General features: G+C 44.4%; 1 protein-coding gene across 5 annotated transcripts in view; it reads right to left on the bottom strand.

Annotated features, from left to right (window-relative positions):
- OCLN (occludin) overlaps nt 1-14,884 on the bottom strand; it is a 62,065-nt gene extending 47,181 nt beyond the window's left edge. Inside the window, exons 1-2 of one of the 5 annotated variants that reach the window (XR_008525030.2) lie at nt 14,471-14,610; nt 3,015-3,131 (exon numbers count right to left, since the gene is read on the bottom strand). Coding sequence is in view for 3 of the 5 variants with exons in the window: in XM_009240777.4 (XP_009239052.2) it covers nt 3,015-3,064 (50 nt within the window). In the remaining 2 variants the exon portion in view is untranslated. 5 annotated transcript variants of the gene reach the window in all.
- Between the last annotated feature and the right edge of the window lie 4,491 nt (nt 14,885-19,375).

Genomic DNA, 19,375 nt, shown 5'->3' with positions numbered 1-19,375 from the left:
AAAAGTATAAAAATTGGTTGTGCATTGTGGTGGTTACCTGTAATCCCAGCTACTTGGGAGGCTGAGGCAGGAGAATTGCTTGAATCCAGGAAACGGAGGTTGCAGTGAGCCAAGATTGCGCCACTGCACTCCAGCCTGGGCAACAGAGTGAGACTCTGTTCTCAAAAATAAATAAATAAAACAGGTAAAACTAAACTGAAATGTTTAGGATATACAAGGTGATAAAATGATAAAAGCAGGTAATGATCATATGTCAGGACAGTGGTCTCCAAAGAAAAGGAGAGGACACAGGGAAGGACTTTGAAGTGTTCTGTTTCTTGACCTGGGTGATGAGTATGTATGTTTGCTTGGTCTTTCCTCATGATCTCCTACATATGTTGTGTGTCCTTTTCTTTATGTATGTTGCAGTTCACCATTATTTACAAAAGCAACACAAAATAAGTGTCAGATTAGTGGTGCACTATTCAATTACTATATTCTCTAGTATGTTTTAAAAACTGTATTGTCATAAACAACTTGTGTCCCCACCATGTTTTAGGCACTAGTAAGGAGGTTAAAGAACTGGAACACAACCTCCACATGATATTGTGAAATATGTATTTGGTCTTCATCTCCATTTTCTGGCATACAGCTTCTAAAATCTTTAGACTCTCCAAAGTGATAAGTATCCCTTATATGCTAATGAGATGATAGGTTCCTGGCAGCCCTAGGAAGCTTCAGGATGGGAGCTAGAATTAGAGGGTTGGAATTTTTCAGCCCCAAACCCCTCTGGACAGGAAAGGGGGGCTGAAGCTTAAACTGCTCACCAATGGCAAATGATTTAGTCAATCATGCCTATGTCATAAAGCTTCCATAAAAACCCAAACGGACCGAATTCACAGAAGTTCTAGACAGCTGAACATGTGCAAGTTCCTGGAGGGTGGCACAACCAGGGAAGGCCGCTTCCCACATACCTCGCCCTGTCTACCTCTTCATCTGGTGTTTGTTGGCATCCACTGTAATATCATCTGTTTGTTCATTCATTCATTCATTCTTAAAAGACAAGGTCTCCCTATGTTGCCCAGGCTGGCCTCGAACTCATGGGCTCAAGCAATCCTCCTGCTTCAGCCTCCCAAGTAGCTGGGATTACAGGCGTGCACCACCACACCTGGCTTTTGTAATATCCTTTATAATAAACCAGTAATGGTAAGTAGTGTTTCCCTGAGTTCTGCGAGCCACTTTAGCAAATTAATTGAACCCAAGGAGAGAACTGTGGGAATCCTGATTTACTATAGGTGGGTCAGAAACACAGGCCACAACCTGAGCTTGTGGCTGCTACATGAAGTGGGGGCAGTCTTGTGGGAATGAGCCCTGAACCTGTGATCTGATGCTATCTCCTGACAGTGTCAGGACACACAGCTACTGTTCACTGTAGAACTGATTACTTGGTTGCTGGTGGGGAAACACCCCCAAAAATTCTGGTGATCAGAGGTCACAGATGTGTTGTGACAGAACAGCAGGAGAAACTGTTTGTTTTTGCCTATATTATACTCCACTACACTTATCAGGGTTAAAGCTGCAAACTACTTAGAGGAGGAAATCCCTATCAATGTTTGATAGCAAATTTGGAATTCAAAAATTCACTGATAAGTCTTCACATGACCAAGGAGCCCAAAACCCCTCAACATTGCTTGTTTTAGATAATGGCAGTAATCACTCTTAAAACCTACAGTATGGAAAGTATTATGCTAACTGAAAGAAGCCAGTTACAAAAGGCTACATATTACATGGTTCCTCCATTTATACAAAATATACAAAATAGACAAATCTATAGAGACAGAAAGTAGACCGATAGTTGCTTAGGGCTGATGGAACTGGGAGGTGACTGCCAATCAGTAGGTTTCTTTGGAGAGTAATGAAATGTTCTAAAATTAATTGTGGTGATGGTTATACAACTCTGTGAATATACTAAAAACCATTAAACTATCCATTCTAAATGGGTAAATTGTAAAGTATGTTAATTATATCTCAATAAAGCTGTTATTTTTATTTATTTATTTATTTTTGAGACAGAGTTTCGCTCTTGTCGCCCAGGCTGGAGTGCAATGGCGCGATCTCGGCTCACCTCAACCTCTGCCTCCTGGGTTCAAGCGATTCTCCTGCCTCAGCCTCCCAAATAGCTGCGATTACAGGCATGCACCACCATGCCCGGCTAATTTTGTATTTTTAGTAGAGATGGGGGTTTCTCCACGTTGGTCAGGATGGTCTTGAACTCCCAACCTCAGGTGATCCATCTGCCTCGGCCTCCCAAAGTGATGGGATTACAGGCATGAGCCACCAGGCCTGGCCTTTTTTTTTTTTTTTTCCAGACAGAGCCTCGCTCTGTCTCTAGGCTGGAGTGCAGTGGCGTGATCTTGGCTCACTGCAACCTCCGCCTCCTGGGTTCAAGTGAATCTCCTGCCTTAGCCTCCCAAGTAGCTAGGATTACAGGCAAGTAGCTGGGATTAGAGGTGCGCGCCACCACAGCCAGCTAATTTTTGTATTTTTAGTAGAGATGGGATTTCACCATGTTGGCCAGAATGGTCTCGATCTCTTGACCTTGTGATCTGCCGGCCTTGGCCTCCCAAAGTGCTGGGATTACAGGCGTGAGCCACCGCACCCAGCCTAAAGCTGTTATTTTTAAAAACTGACAATATGTTGCCAATGGCCATCTAAACAAGGCATTTAAATGGAAGCTTCATTATCATTTGTACAAAACAAAAAGTAACATACAAATATAAACTGTGGCAATCTCTTGAAACAAACATTAGCAATAGGTGACAGCAGTTGTCCTAGCAGAGACAAACTGTCACTCTGGAAGTTAAGAGAGAAATTCAGTTTTCAGTGAAGACCCTTTGATACAATTTAAATTTACAAGTACACGTATCATTTTATTTTTAAAAGCAAACACTTAAAATTAAAGTTTCAACCATACTTATTGTTTACATGTGATAGAGACTTTTTAAAAGAGAATAACTAAAGAATTATTTACTTACAATTCATCAGGCCTGTAAGGAGGTGGACTTTCAAGAGGCCTGGATGACATGGCTGATGTCAATGGTCAGCTGATCTTCAGGATGTGCAATGCCCTTGAGCTTCCAAGATAAACCAATCTAAGCAACAAATGTAGGGTTATGGGATTACTACTAAGCTCACAGTTTCTTTCTTTTCTTCACCCCACCCCCCACCCCGAGACAGGGTCTCACCCTGTCACCCAGGCTGGAGTGCAGTGGTCCAATCACAGCTCACTGCAGCCTTGATCTCCCAGGCTCAAGTACTCCTCCTACCTCAGCCTCCCAAGTAGCTAGGACTACAGATGTGCACCCCCATGCCTAGCTAATTCCTGTATTTTTTGTATAAACATTTGAAATATACATAATTTTGTATTACTTTTGAAAGTTCATATTAAATGAGAATGCATATGAAAGTGCACATATAGCCACACTAGCACATACTAGCTCCTCAATGCAAACTAACAATCTAATGGGTTAAATGCCTTTATCAGTAAAAATGATAATAAAATGTATCTATAAATGGTGGAATTGTAGATATTTTTCCCTTATCTCCTTTTCCAAGTCTTCAAAACTGAGCACAATGTTTATACAAGGGGAGAAAAAACAATATGCATAGTATTAATTGGTCATTTTCTGAAATTTTGTCCTAAAATTCTTCAGCACAAGTTTCTAAACATCTGAGAAGCAATTTCATTCAACAAGCATTTATTAAGTGCCTACATTAGACCAGGAGAGCCTGTGGGAGTGACGTATGAGAGCCAGCGCTGGGGTCCTGGCTCTTCCAGGCTGGTGTGGTGCTGATGCACAGGTGGCTAGCTTATGGAACAGTGAGGTGGGAGCATGGTGGAATGGTGTCATCTTTTAAAATAAGGTTACAGTAAGAATATAGTGGATGGAGGATGAGTAAGAAAAGGGAGGGCTTTGAAAGTCTAGTGGGAGTGTCTTACTTCCTTCAGGTAGGAAACAGGGAGCCAGTTCATGATTCTTGGCAAGGGAGGTATAAGTTTGATTTAAACCAGATTTGAAAGACAAAGTCAACAGTAAAAAGGAGCACCTAGAGTCAGCAGCAGCAAACCTAGGTGTGAGGCGACAATGAAGGACTAGCTTAGGAGACAGAAGATAGGAAGGAAACTAACATTCATCAGACACCTACCAACATGCTGGGTGCTTTACATAAAATCCTCCTTTCATCCTCAAAACAACCCTCTGTGGTTGATTAGTCACTTTACAGATGCAAAGAGGGTCAGAAAGAGACGTGAAGTAATATGCTCAAGGTTATATGGATGCCAGTGAGTCACTCAGATGTAACTTGAACCCAGATGATTTCATGTGCTTTTCACTATGCTAGTTTGAAACCATGAGTTCCATTTGGGAAACACCAGCTTTTGTGGGGAGTGCACATCTGGTGTTAGCATCCATGAGGAAGTGAAGATGGAGATCGTCTGCCTATGTCCGTAGGTGGATCCATGGGCATTGAGAGCTCTCCAGGAAAAAGACAAGTCTCAGCAAGATGTGGTAAACACACAACCCCCAAACCTATAAAGCTTGAGGATTATTCTAGAAAACCCGGTGCTGGAGACACTGGCAAGGTACTTCCCACATCAGCTACAGAACTTCATGCCACTCCTTAGCTATGTTGAACCAACAATAAATTCTTTCCAGGTTACACCAGTGATTAGTAGAGTAGGGAACTTTGAGATCTACCAGAAGGTAAATTCCACGTGAGCAGGAATTTTTGCATGTTTTGTTCACCAATTAAAACAATGCCTGGCACATAGTAGACGTCCAGATAATTTGTTGAATGTTTACAGGAACCAGATTGGACCATGGATATCTCTGCCTGCAAAACCTCTCGTGCTTTCAAGTTGAAGGTAAAAGAAAAGTATCAGAGTAACTTTAAAAGGTATGATCCCTGAATGACACTTGAGTAACATCTATAATGAGTATATTAAAGTATCTGATTTTTTTTCCTTTTCTAATAAGGTCTGTACAATCATACATTAATATATTAACAACAGTACATCAATTCAAACTCTGAAAACTTTTTTTAAAATTAATGGCAACTCTTTTTTTTTTTGAGCTGAGTCTCGTTCTGTCACCAGGATGGAATGCAATGGCATGATCTCAGCTCACTGCAACCTCTGCCTCCCAGCTTCAAGCAATTCTCCTGCCTCAGCCTCCCAAGTAGCTGGGACTGCAGGCGCATGCCGCCACGCCCGGCTAATTGTTTGTATTTTTAGTAAAGATGGGGTTTCACCGTGTTGCACAGGCTGGTGTCGAACTCCTGAGCTCAGGCAATCTGCCCTCCTCGGCCTCCCAAAGTGCTGGGATTACAGGCATAAGCCACCACACCCGGCCCAGCAACTCTCTTCTATACCCTTTAGGACAGTGTATTTCAAATCTCTCAGAATTAAACCCTGCCCAACTATGTATTAGATAAATCCTCAAAGATGGAAATATATAGAATGTTAATAACACCAACACAATTAGCATAATTTTCCAAAGACATGACGGAAGATGACTTTTCTACATTTTTAAAAACCACTTTATTAAAGTATACCATAGAGAAAAGCGCACAAATCATAAGTGTACACAGCCCTGTAACTAGCACTCAAGTCAATTTCTCTATACTCTTATTTTTTTTCTTTTTTTTTTGAGACAAGGTCTCGTTCTGTTGCCCAGGATGAAATGCAGTGCCATCATCTCAGCTCACTGCAACCTGCCTCCCAGGCTCAAGCAATCCTCCTGCCTCAGCCTCGCAAGTAGCTGGACTACAGGCACATGCCACCATGCCTGGCTAATTTTTGTATTTTTAGTAGAGATAAGGTTTCACCATGTTGCCCAGGCTGGTCTCAAACCCCTGAGCTCAAGCTATTCACCTGCCTTGGCCTCCCAAAGTACTGGGATTACAGGCATTAGCCAACACACCTGGCCAATTTCCCTATATTCTAATAATGGTGAAACACACATACAAATGACCAATTTAGGCCAAAATGTTATGGTACTATAAAAAGGCAAAAGTCCAGATTGTCTTCCTAACTGATGTTCAGAAAAAGAACATTAAGGAAAACTGAATTTAGGCCAGGTGAGGTGGCTCACACCTGTAATCCCAGCACTTGGGAGGCGGAGGCAGGTGGATCACTTGAGGTCAGGAGTTCGAGACCAGCCTGGCCATCATGGCAAAACCCCATCTCTACTAAAAATACAAAAATTAGCTGGGCATGGTGGCGCATGCCTGTAATCCCAGCTACTTGAGAAACTGAGGCATGAGAATCGCTTGAGCCTGAGGTGGAGGTTGCAGTGAGCCAAGGTTGTGCCACTGCACTCCAACGTGGGCGACAGAGTGAGACTCCGTCTGAAAAAAAAGTAAAAAAGAAAATGTGAAGTTAAGCACTATTAAACGTGGGATCCTACTTCTGAAGCTGAATGTCAAATATCCCCAAATTCTAGGTTCAGTGGTAGTTTTTGAAAACTCTAAATTAATCCAGACTCAGTCTTAAGTTGTCAAAAATTCAAACAAGATCCCTTTTCAAGCTGCTATTTCCTGGATTCAGAGTTGTCACGTCTCCCCAAAAGCACAGACTTTAAATTGTGAACCAAATCATGTGGCTCATGCCTGTAATGCCAGCACTTTGGGAGGCCGAGGCAGGTGGATCACATGAGGTCTGGAGTTCAAGACCAGCTGACCAACATGGTGAAACCCCATCTCTACTAAAAATACAAAAAATTAGCCAGGCGTGGTGGTGCATGCCTGTAAACCCAGCTACTCTGGAGGCTGAGGTAGGAGAATCGCTTGAACCTGGGAGGCGGAGGTCGCAGTGAGCCAAGATTGCGCCATTGCACTCCAGCCTGGGCAAAAAGAGCAAAACTCCGTCTCAAGAAATAAAAAAAAAAGAAAAAGAAAGCTCGTTAAGAACAAGTCATGCCACACCAACTTCATTTCCTTTTCTGGGAAGGTTACCAGACTGGTGGATGAAGGGAATGCAGAGAGAAAGAATCCTGAAAATCTTGAGCACATCCTTGTGTGGGTGGGCAGATTCCCAAGGGGCTGAATTATGGCACCCAATTAGCACAAAAGAATGAACCATTTATGTCCACCTGGTGGGAGGTCTCCAGTGGTAACCACAGACAAAGCGGAGGAGACACGCTTATCCAGATTTGCAGCTGACCAAACACACTGGAAAGGATAACTAACCCATTGGCTAGGCCATCAACATTAAGCAAGATCTCTGTAAAGTCAGAATGATGAGTTTAAAACAACCTAGTGGTTTTAACAGCCCCCATTTACTGGCTCACAATCTGAGACAAATTCCTTATCTCCTCTAAGTGCACTCAAATGCCAGAATAATCCTGACCTCTGCACTGGGATAAGAAAAAGTCTTAAAAGAGCTGGGCGCAGTGGCTCACGCCTGTAATCCCAGCACTTTGGGAGGCCAAGGCGGGTGGATCACGAGGTCAAGAAATCGAGACCATCCTGGCCAACACAGTGAAACCCCGTCTCTACTAAAAAAAATACAAAAATTAGCTGGGCTTGGTGGCGTGCGCCTACAGCCCCAGCTACTCAGGAGGCTGAGGCAGGAGAATCGCTTGAATCCTGGAGGAGGAGGTTGCAGTGAGCTGAGATCATGCCACTGCATTCCAGCCTGGCGACAGAGTGAGACTCCGGCTCAAAAAAAAAGAAAAAAACCACAGGAAAAAGTCTTCAAGAAAATGGGCAACTGCATTCATCATAAGGTGGTTATCCTGAAAGTGAGAAATTTCAGTGCTTAGGCACTTAGGTATATAGTATCCATTTTCAAATACAGCTGACCCTCCATATCCATGGGTTTTAAATCCGGATTCAACCAACCTCAGACAGAAAATATTCAGGGGCAAAAAAATTAAAAATAACAGGGCAGGTACAGTGGTTCACACCTGTAATCCCAACACTCCAGGAAGCTGAGGCAGGAAGATCACTTGAACCCAGGGGTTCAAGACTGACCACAGCAACATAGCAAGACCCCATCTCTACAAAAAATTTTTCTTAAAATTAGCCAGGCATGGTGGCACATGCCTGTAAGTTCCAGCTACTCAAGAGACTGAGATGGGAGGATCTCTTGAGCAGAGGAAGTTGAGGCCAGAGTGACAGCCATGATCACGCCAGTATACTCCAGCCTGAGTAACAGTAATACTCTGTCTAAAAAAATAAAAAGTAAAACAAAAAATACAGATTTTTAAAACTACAATATCACAATTCTATATAGCATTTACATTGTATTCAGTATTATAACTAGAGATTATTTAAAGTCTACAAGAGGTCTGGGTGCGGTGTCTCACACCTGTAATTACAGCTCTGGGAGCCCAAGACGGGCAGATCACTTGAGGTCAGGAGTTCGAGACCAGCCTGGCCAACATGGTGAAACTCTGTCTCTACTAAAAATACAAAAATTAGCTGGGATTGTGGCGGGTGCCTGTAATCGCAGCTACTCGGGAGGCTGAGGCAGGAGAATTGCTTGAGCCCAGGAGGCAGAGTTTGCAGTGGGCCAAAATTGCATCACTGCACTCCAGCCTAGATGATGAAGTGAGATTCTGTCTCAAAAAAAAATTTTAAAAAAAAGTATACAAGAGCATTTAGGCCATATACAAATACAAAGCTAGTTTATAACAGGGACTTCAGCATCCTCAGATTTTAGTATCATGGGGGTCCTGGAAGCAATCTCTCACAGATACTGAAGGGTGACTATATTGGTGGCATAAATGAGTCATTTTTAAAATGTAAACTGATTTTTTTTTTTGAGACAGAGTCTTGCTCTGTCGTCCAGCCTGGAATGCAATGGCGTGATCTAGGCTCAATGCAACCTCCACCTCCCAGGTTCAAGCGATTCTCCCACCTCAGCCTCCTGAGTAGCTGAGATTACGGGCACATGCCACCAGGCCAGGCTAATTTTTGTATTTTTAGTAGAAACAGGGTTTCACCATGTTAACCAAGCTGGTCTCAAACTCCTGACCCCACGTGATCCACCCACCTCGGCCTCCCAAAGTGCTGGGATTACAGGCATGAGCCACCACGCCCAGCCATAAACTGAATTTTTAAAAAGTCAATTCCATAGAGTACAGTACAGAGGAGAATTAACTTAATAATCGTTCATTTTTACTTTTTTTTTTTTTTTTTTTTTGAGACTGAGTCTTGCTCTGTCACCCAGGGTGGAGTGCAGTGGCACAAACTCGGCTCACTGTAAGCTCCGCCTCCCGGGTTCAAGCCATTCTGCTGCCTCAGCCTCCTGAGTAGCTGGGACTATAGGCATGTGCCACCACGCCCGGCTAATTTTTGTATTTTTAGTAGAGACGGGGTTTCACCATGTTGGCCAGGATGGTCTCGATCTCTTGACCTCATGATCCGCCCACCTCAGCCTCCCAAAGTGCTTGGATTACAGGCATGAGCCACCGCGCCCAGCTTAATCATTCATTTTTAAAGGTGCATTTCTTTGGTAAGAATTTCAACAAAAGCTAATAAGCTATCCCAAACTTTATTCACAGAAATAGTGCTCATCTCTAGGAATAATATGCTATTAAAAAGAACAAACAAAACCTGATTTGTACATCACATTCTACACTATGTGCCTCTCCAGGAGGGTGACTAAGATCATTAGAAAAGCTGGCCAGGCACGGTGGCTCACGCCTGTAATCCCAGCACTTTGGGAGGCTGAGGCGGGTGGATCACAAGGTCAGGAGATCAAGACCATCTTGGCCAACATGGTGAAACCTCGTCTCTACTAAAAATACAAAAATTAGTTCGGCGTGGTGGTGTGTGCTTGTAATCTCAGCTACTTGGGAGGCTGAGGCAGGAGAATTGCTTGAACCCAGGAGGCAGAGGTTGCAGTGAGCCAAGATTGTGCCACTGCACCCCAGCCTGGCGACAGAGTGAGACTCCAGCTCAAAAAAAAAAAAAAAAAAATCTAGAAAAATCATGTGTTAAGACAAACGATTGGAAAAACAGGAAATGTTTGGCCTGGAGAACTGAACATCAGAAGAATCACTTTAGCAGCCCTGAAATATCTGAAGAGCTGTCTTTGTTATCCTAGAAATGGTTAAAAAAAAAAAAAATCCAAAAACCACAGGCTGATTTCATCTCAATGTTAGGAAGCCTCTCCCTCACCCTGACCCCACACCCTCTCCAAAAATAACTAACAACAATTTGAGCTCATGCAATTTATGCAAAGCTTAAGTTATTTGATATTTTTTTGGAGACCAGACCGGAGGACTTCTAAGGTCTCTTTCAAAGTCAATTTGTGACTGTGCTTTAAGGCCAGCAGCCAAAGGTGAAAGAGGACCAATGCCTGGCACAGCGATATTAACAATCTGTACATGTGTTGAGTGAAGGAAAAAATAAAATGAGAATGAAGAGGCCACTTATCACCTACATGAACTTATGTCAAGAGAGTGACAAGGACAGAAGTCAGCTAAATTAGAGTCAGGGGCAAAACGGAAGCAGCAGATAGATCCTTGTCAAATATGTTAATCTGAAAACCAGCATCTTGGGCTAATGATAAAACATAAAAAGTGTTCTCCCCTTGACAATGTTTACTGACCAAAAGCTGTCTTAATGGAAAACTAAGCTAAGATGAAAAAAACAGGCTGAGGCTGGGCGAGGTGGCTCACACTCGTAATCCCAGTACTTTGGGAGGCCAAGGCAGAGGGATTGTTTGAGCCCAGAACTTCAAGATCAGGCTGGGCAACAGAGTGAGACTCTGCCTCTATCTTAAAAAAAAGGTATAAAAAATGAAAAAAAGAAAAAATAGTCTTAAAATGCTTTGCCCTCAAATTATTCTTTAAAGAAAACTGTCAATAAGTGAAAAATAAACTTTATTATATTTAAGAGAAGTCTGTTCCTTTTAGAGCACATGCAGTAACTGTCAATTTGCCTTTAAAAAGTTTAAGTTGTGGCCGGTCGCGGTGGCTCACGCCTGTAATCCCAACACTTTGGGAGGCCGAGGCAGGTGGATCACGAGGTCAGGAAATCGAGACCATCCTGGCTAACACAGTGAAATCCCGACTCTACTAAAAATACAAAAAATTAGCTGAGCATGGTGGCAGGCGCCTGTAGTCCCAGCTACTAGGGAGGCTGAGGCAGGAGAATGGCGTGAACCTGGGAGGCAGAGCTTGCAGTGAGCCAAGATCGCGCCACTACACTCCAGCCTGGGAGACAGCGAGACTCTGTCTCAAAAAAAAAAAAAAGTTTAAGTTGTGCCTTATATTAAATGATTTAGATTATAGGCACATCTTTAGTAAATTGTCTAAAAATTTGAAGTTAGGCAGATTTTGTAATAGACTCTGTGTCAGAAATTGTATTTTTAATAAACCTTCCAGGTGATTTTTAAACACACCACATATTTTGAGAATTGCTGTCTACAATAAAGGTGTCAATCCAAAAAGGACATTGATCTTGCAATTTCTCATCTAGAAAGCCCAGATCTTTTACACAGCAGACACCCGCTGTTCAGGTCTCAGCTCAGACGTCACCTTCTGGGAGATGCCCTCCCAGTCCTTCACTCCACCACACAAAACCTGTTTTTTTCAGAGCAAACTCCTCTCTGCCCTCATACCTAAAATTATTATTTTAGGTATCATCTCCACCGCATCTGGAATGCCCGTATCCCAGGCATCAAATGTCTATTTTGACCATCATTTATATACCTGGTCGCTGGAACTAGCCCTGGCACAAAGTGATTGTCAATGAGTACTCAATTAATAAAACCAACAGTCAATTATTAGAGTTGGGATTTCAATCCAGCAGTGAATGCCTTGAAGTTCTTCACACAACACCCAATAAATGTATTTTTTCCAACTTCAGTTTGTCAAATGTAATTAAGTGCGTAGAGTCTAAGAGAAAGGGAGAAAAAGAGGACAGAACAGTCTGAGAATCACCTGTGAGTCTGTTAGAAAGGCAGAATCCCAGGCCCCACTCCTGACCTCCCAATCAGAATCTGTGTTTTAATAAGATCCCTAGGTGATTCATACCACAGCCAAGACTGGAATCACTGGGTTACGGAACAGCAGCAAGCCTAGGGGTTAAAACAAAAAGCCTAACAGAAATCTGCATGGTCTGTTTACTCTCTTATTTCCATAAATAGTAATTTGATGAAAAAGATCCATTAATATTCCAATCAATAAGCCTTAAAATGCAACTGAAGAAAACTTCCTTCTGGGAGGTTCCTGGGAAGGTGAAAGATATTACACCAGATCATTTATGTGGTTAAAAGTAATATATTATTTTGAAAAGGTAGTAATTCCAACATTACCTTTAGAAGAAAACAAGAATTTTACCTTGACATGAAGCAAAATGCAGGAAATCTTGTATCAGGCTACAGGTACCAGTCAATGGTAGAAAAGTCCAGAAAAATCCCCCAAATCTGGTTCTGGAATATCAAGGACCGCAGCTGCTGATATTCCTTCCCAGATTAGCTGAAGTAGTTTGCAAGCAAGCCCACCTGCAACGTTTCCCCCACGGCATCTGCCCACTTTTAAAATGGAGTTCTACTAAGGCCTGCCTTTTAGAGTTGTTGGGATAATTAAATGAGAAAATACAGAAAGCTTTTAGCACAGTGCCTCACATGCAGGAGGCACTGCCCACTATTTCCCGAAATGGCCTGGAAGCTGCCAAAAGGTGAAGAATCATGTCTTACCGATCTCCCTATCCTCCGCTCCGTCACCTAACAAAGGAGGCCCCTAATAACTAAATAAATTGCAAAACGACAAAAAAAAAATGTGTTGCTTTGTTTGAGGAAATATCTGTGCCTCCCACACACACTTAAGATGTCTATTTTAAAGCACCACTAAGAAAATATTCATAAAGGCTGGGTGTGGTGGCTCACGCCTGTAATCCCAGCACTTTGGGAGGCCAAGGCGGGCGGATCACCTGAGGTCAGGAGTTCGAGACCAGCCTGACCAACATGGCAAAACCCCGTCTCTACTAAAAATAACAAAAATTAGCCGTGCATACTAGTGGGTGCCTGTAATCCCAGCTACTTGGGAGGCTGAGCAGGAGAATCGCTTGAACCCGGGAGGCAGAGGTTGCAGTGAGCCCAGATCACACCACTGCACTCCAGCCTGGGGGATAGAGCCAGACTCCGTCTCAAAAACAAGCAAACAAAACAACAACAAAAAAACACATAAACAAAACACCTCATACGTACAGTGCAAAAGAACTATTGTTACTATTGTTACACTTGGGAATGCCTAGTTTTCTATCACACCAAGAATCACCAAGAAACACCGTAAGTGCCTTCATGGGAAACGTTTCTCTTTTCCAGGTATCCCAATAATACACCTGTTGCCTAAGGGCCACACACTGACCGGCCTGGAAAGCCGCCGCCTCCTCCCCGCGCGGGGTAACTCCCCAAGCGGGCAGTGTGGCCAGCGAGCCCCGGGTCCGACCTGAGGATGCCGCGGCTTTTCCCTCGGGCCCGTGGCTTCCCGAGGAGCGCGAGGGGCTCGGCGCCGCTCCCAACCCCTAGGCACAGAGGCCATCTTGGCCCTCGACCCCTGCTCCCCGCACGCTTCCTCCGACGCAGACAACATGGCTGGCGCGCGGGGCCGGCCCAGTTCCAGAGGTCCCTAAACTCCGTGGCCCGGCTGGGCGCAGGTCCCGGCTTCCGTGCGCACCGAGGCGCTCCCAGGCAGCGCGCGCCCGCGTTCGCCGGGCAGGCACCGCCGGGAGGCAGTTCCGCCCCCCTGGCGGCAGCCCTTTTGGTCACGGGTGAGAATCCGAAGCGTGAGCAGCTTCCCTCGAAGTCCAGCCTCACTCGAAGTTAACTCCCCGCCCCCCAGCTTAAATCGACGCGGTTTCACACAACTCACAACAAGTGGATTCGAAGTAGCCAGTGTGGCCCACACCGTGACTCCAGGAATATTTCACAGACTGAATCCAGCCCCCGTCTCCCCGGGATATCCAAAAGGGTGGGGTGGGAGCGGAAGGGATGAAATTTCCCCGGGATCTAAGCCGCCCGGGCCGGCGAGCAGCCCCCTCGCTGCAGCCTCAGGCTTAGGACCCCCAAGGAGCTGGGTGCAGGACCCCTCTCCATGAGTGCCGCCCCCGAAAACTGCAGCCCCAGAGCTGATGCAGGATCGTCGCTGTTCAGGAATGTCGTGCCCCATAAAAGTGAAAAGTTGCCCGCGCCGCTGAGGCACTGCTAGCTTTCAGCCTTTCCGCGGAATAAAGCTTGATCGACGGCTCCAAGCCGCCCCTCGCCCATTTGGCAGCCTCCCAAGTTGGCAGGTGCTGCTCTCTCCGCAGACCCGCGCCTCTCCGGTTCCCACGAGTCCCAGCTCGGGGACGAAACTGCCACCGAAACCAGCGCGGAGCGTCCTCCCCCCGACACCTCCCCTAACATAGGCGCCGCGGTCCCCCCACGGGGACCCTCGGGCTCCCGTGCGCCCCTGACGCCGCGCCCAACACTCACCCACTCGCCGCAACTGGGCCCGACCCTCCGGCGGCCAACGGAGACAGGGAGCGCGCTCACCTGGCGGGCGCACCTGACGCCGCGCCGACCGCCAGCGCGCAGCCTGGGACTGGGCTGGGGACGTCTCCTCCCCCTCCTCCCTCTCCTTTCCCTCCTCCCTACAACCGGCCCTGCCCCCGGGCATGCGCACCAACGTGGAGGGGGGTGCGGGAAGCCTGCGGGCTAGCGCCGCGAGTCCCACCTGCTGCGTCCCGGACTGGCTCCTCGGTGCTTTGGACCTCGCTCTCGGTTCCTGCCGCCTCCGCCAGAGGAAGCAGGGAGGGAGAGGTGGACGCGGGAGTGTAGGTGTGGTGTGTCGGCCTCCTCCCTCGGTGACCCATTCACCTGAAACTCGGATGGGAGGGGGCGGGAGGACGCAGCCCTGCTTCCCACACCCTGCCAGCGCGCTGTTAAAGGAACCGCGCGATGTTCCGGCCCGAGAGGCGGGGCGCAGAGGAGAGGCGCGGGCTCCCAGGGGGCAGCACGGATGTGGGTCCCGGACCACCTCGGGGTACGTTCGGTGCTCCGCCTGCTTCGGATGGAATCTTGGGGTGTCTGACGGAGAGAGGCCGAACGAGGTCCAGAGGGGACTGTTTCCTCCGGAAAGAGGGTCCAGGCACTCAGCACTTTGATAGAAAAAGGCACGTCCTCACAGGACACTTTTCTGCTTCCAAAATTTGATTAAACTGTTGCTGGAAAAAGGCATCTAGATGTATTGCTCCAACGAAAGACTCCTGGGAAAATTTCAAAAGTCGTGTGTAAATATTGGCGCTATTTCTGAATCTCTAGATTCAGAATAAGACAATTATTTAGAGGGGTTAAAATGAGGGTGAACTAGTGAATGTGTTAGTCAGTTGCCATCCAGCAAGCTAAAGTGCATAATACAGTTTATACATTACCACCCCAGGGTCCTCTCCTGCCCACCCGGTCCGCTCTTGGGGACGGGGAAATTTAAACTATTATGGCTCTTTGGCCTAAGTAAATGCACCTTATACGTTGTTTACCAACCTGTAGTGCTTTAAGAACACTACTTAAAAAGCAAAATAAACTTGGTTTACTTTTTTTTTTTTTTTTTTAAGAAAACGAAAAAGCACCTTGGTTCCAGGTGCTGTATTCTATTTATTGATCTGGATTCTGTTTCCAAGGGAAATTTCATAGTCTGCACTTAACACTGTGTATATTTTTATGTATGTTTGTTGTTTTTCAACATATTTTTTAATTGTATTCCAGGATGTGACAATTATAGTTCTTGGCATTTAACCCTCTGCATTGAAAGCGAACTTTTAGGTTTCTTACATCCTGCTTGGCTTCGTGTTCCAATCTGGAATGTCAGCATTGCTAATAAATTTCTGTCCAATCCCACCCACTTCTCTACCTTTAATTAAATGGTTAGAGATGTGACTCTCCCATACATTAGATCTTAAGGCAGAATTCATACTTGAGGAAGTAAAAGCACTATATAAATATGAGGTATTTCAGATGATGACAGCTTTAATGGGTAATTAATTTAATTGGTATTTTTTTCGTGGAAGTCATTGCTACAAATGCTTTAATATGACTATGTAGTTTTTGAATGATGCAGTTTAAATTGGTATTGTTAACACTGAGGAAGTCAGGTTAATCCTCTTAATGTTCCCTGTCAGATTACTGAAATCTCCAAACATTCCATTTGGTTTATAATTAAACAAGGGAACATTTCCTAATACTCTCAGATTTGTAAACACATGTCTATTATTTTATAATGTATTTTGACATGTTCTGAAGAGGAGATCTTAGTTTTTTTCCACTTTATAAAAGAGAGTTCACATACCATAAAATTCACCCTTTTAAAGGGCACGTACAATTCAATGGTTTTAGTATACTCACCAGATTGTACAACCATCACCACCATCTAATTCCATTTTAATCACCCCCAAAAGAAACCCCATACCCATTAATGGTCACTCCCCATTTCCTCTCCCCCCTCATCCCTCGGCAACCACTAGTGTACTTTCTGTCTTTATTAATTTGCCTATTCTGGACATTTTATATGAATGGATAATAGAATATGTGCCCTTTGTGTCTGTCTGCTTTCACTTAGCATAATGTTTTAAAGGTTTAAATGTATTGGTACTTCATTCCTTTTTATAACAATAATATTCCATTGTATCGATGTATCACATTTCGTTTAATCATTCATCTGTTGATGAACATTTGGGTTGTTTCTCCTTTGGGGATGTTATGAATAATGTTACTATGAACATTTGTGTACAAGTTTTTGTGTGGACATATGTTTTCGGTTCTCTTGGTAAATTAGGTTTTTAAATTAAACTTTTTATCATTTTAAGATAATAACTTATGCACATCATGTTATTTTTCTTATTCCCACCCTAAACCTAAACTCAAAGACATGTTGTGTTGGGTAGAAGGCTTTCATATTTTATTTGCTTTCCCAATTCATTCCTTCAACTATTTTCTGAGTGCCTACTCTGTACACACGAGTGAACAAAACTCAAAAATCTCTGTGAAACTTACTTTCTAGTTAGTTCTGAGTTCATCCATATGGAATAATAGGATTCATTAATTGTATGAATTCTATTTTATTCACTTGAGATTAATTTTCTAAACAACAACATCAAAAGAACGGTTAACTATTGCCCAATATTGTGTATATTTCATAGTTGAAAGTGTCTAGAAAGAAAATCCAGCCTTAAAACTTAAACACATCATTCTTCAATACCAAAACAAAATTTATTGGATGTTAAATGATGCCATGCTCGATTTAATCATGTTACATAATCATAAATTATAGCAAAATTTAATTACTATATTTTCACCAAATATTCCTTCTTGGCAACTCACAGTAATATTGAGTAGTATCCACTATTGAATATTATTTGATGAAAATCCCCGTGACTCAGAGCAATGTAAATATTATTTTCAGAACCCCATGATTAGAAACTTGTTGACTTTACCTGCAGTCAAATGGATAAGATGAAAAGACAATTTTTTTCTCCTTTTCTATGTGTAAAAGAGAAACAAGAGCTCAGATTATGGTGTCAGAAATCTCAGTTCAAATTCCAGTGTTGCTACTTGGTAGCTGGGTAGGACTAAAGGAAATTAAACTACATAAGATTCATTTTTTTCCACCGTAAATTTGAGATGATAATGAACAATACTATCTTTATAAGTCTGTTGGTGGGAATGTGGAACATTCACCAAGACAGACTATATGCTGAGCCACGAAACAAGTCTCAATAAATTAAACAAGCCATTACTGTATCCTACATGCGTGAAATAGTTCCTGTCACATAGGAATTCCATAACTATGTGTTGGATGAATGAATGAATGACTATAGCCCTGCTTCCCAAATCCAACATGGCTGTGGAGTCTTGTCCTCCTCTCAGATGGCCTCCTGCTATTGTGAAACCCGCACATTCCTTAGTAGCATTTCAAGGCTTACATCTCTAGTACTAGGGTTTAGAGGAGAAAAGACGGGAGATTAAAATAGTTCCACTGTTTCCACTCTGCCTTGCCTGCTTAGTAGATGAGTTCAAAGACTGGTATGTGTCCAAGGCAACTCAGTTTGGAGTTGCTGAGGGCCTGGCCTGAAAGGCCTCTAGTTTCTCTGCCCAATCATGAGGAGCGGGAGGCTCCTGGTCCACACAGGACAGTTTCCTTGGACAGGTGTGTGGAAGAATTTATGGGGAAGCTACTAGGAAGACAATTTCTAAAAGGATGATTACACTAGATGAGTAAACCTTTATCTCCTCTATTCCTATGTGTTAAGCAAGATCCTCCTGGGAGGAATCCACATTTAAACAAAGAGACTCAGCACCTGAACAGGAACTTCAACAGGTGGAAGAATAATAATAGCACCATTTACTCAGGGAGAAACGTGTTCTAAGTACTATGCTAAGTGTTTTTTTTGTTTTCTGTTTGTTTGTTTTGAAACAGAGTCTCCTCCATAGCCCAGGCTGGAGTGCAATGGTGTGATCGGCTCTCTGCAACCTCCGCCTCCTGGGTTCAAAGATTCTCCTACGTCAGCCTCCTGAATAGTTGGGACTACAGGCACCTGCCACCACGCCTGGCTAATTTTTGTATTTTCAGTAGAGATGGGGTTTCACCTTGTTGGTCAGGCTGGTCTCAAACTCCTGACCTCAGGTGATACCCACGCCTTGGCCTCTCAAAGCGCTGGGATTACAGGGGTGAGCCAACGTGCCCGGCAGTTTTATGGTTTTTTAATTTTTTTCTGGTTTTGGGGTTTTTTTTTTTTTTTTGAGATGGAGTCTCGCTCCATTGCCCAAGCTGGAGTGCAATGGCGCGATCTCAGCTCACTGCAACCTCTGCCTCCCAGGTTCAAGCGATTCTCCTGCCTCAGCCTCCTGAGTAGCTGGGATTACAGGTGCCCGCCACCACGCCCAGTTAATTTTTGTATTTTTAGTAGACACGGGGTTTCACTATGTTGGTCAGGCTGGTCTTGAACTCCTGACCTCAAGCGATTCACCTGCCTCGGCCTCCAAAATGCTGGGATTACAGGCGTGAGCCACCGTGCCCGGCTGGGTTGTTTGTTTATTTGTTTTCGAGATGGAGTTTCACTCTTGTTGCCCAGGCTGGAGTGCAATGGTGCGATCTCGGCTCACTGCAACCCCCACCTCCCGGGTTCGAGCGATTCTGCTGCCTCAGCTTCCCGAGTAACTGGGATTACAAGCATGAGCCACCATGCCCAGCTAATTTTGTATTTTCAGTAGAGACGGGCTTTCTCCATGTTGGTCAGGCTGGTCTCAAACTCCTGACCTCAGGTGATCTGCCTGGCTCAGACTCCCAAAGTGCTGGGATTACAGGCATGAGCCACCACGCCCGGCCCTGGCCGGGTTTTTATTTTT

This window comes from Pongo abelii, chromosome 4 (genome assembly GCF_028885655.2).
Source record: "Pongo abelii isolate AG06213 chromosome 4, NHGRI_mPonAbe1-v2.0_pri, whole genome shotgun sequence".
Lineage (NCBI taxonomy): Eukaryota > Metazoa > Chordata > Mammalia > Primates > Hominidae > Pongo > Pongo abelii.
The sequence above is the reverse complement of the archived record's forward strand: the minus strand, read 5'-3'. Positions and strand labels throughout refer to the sequence as shown.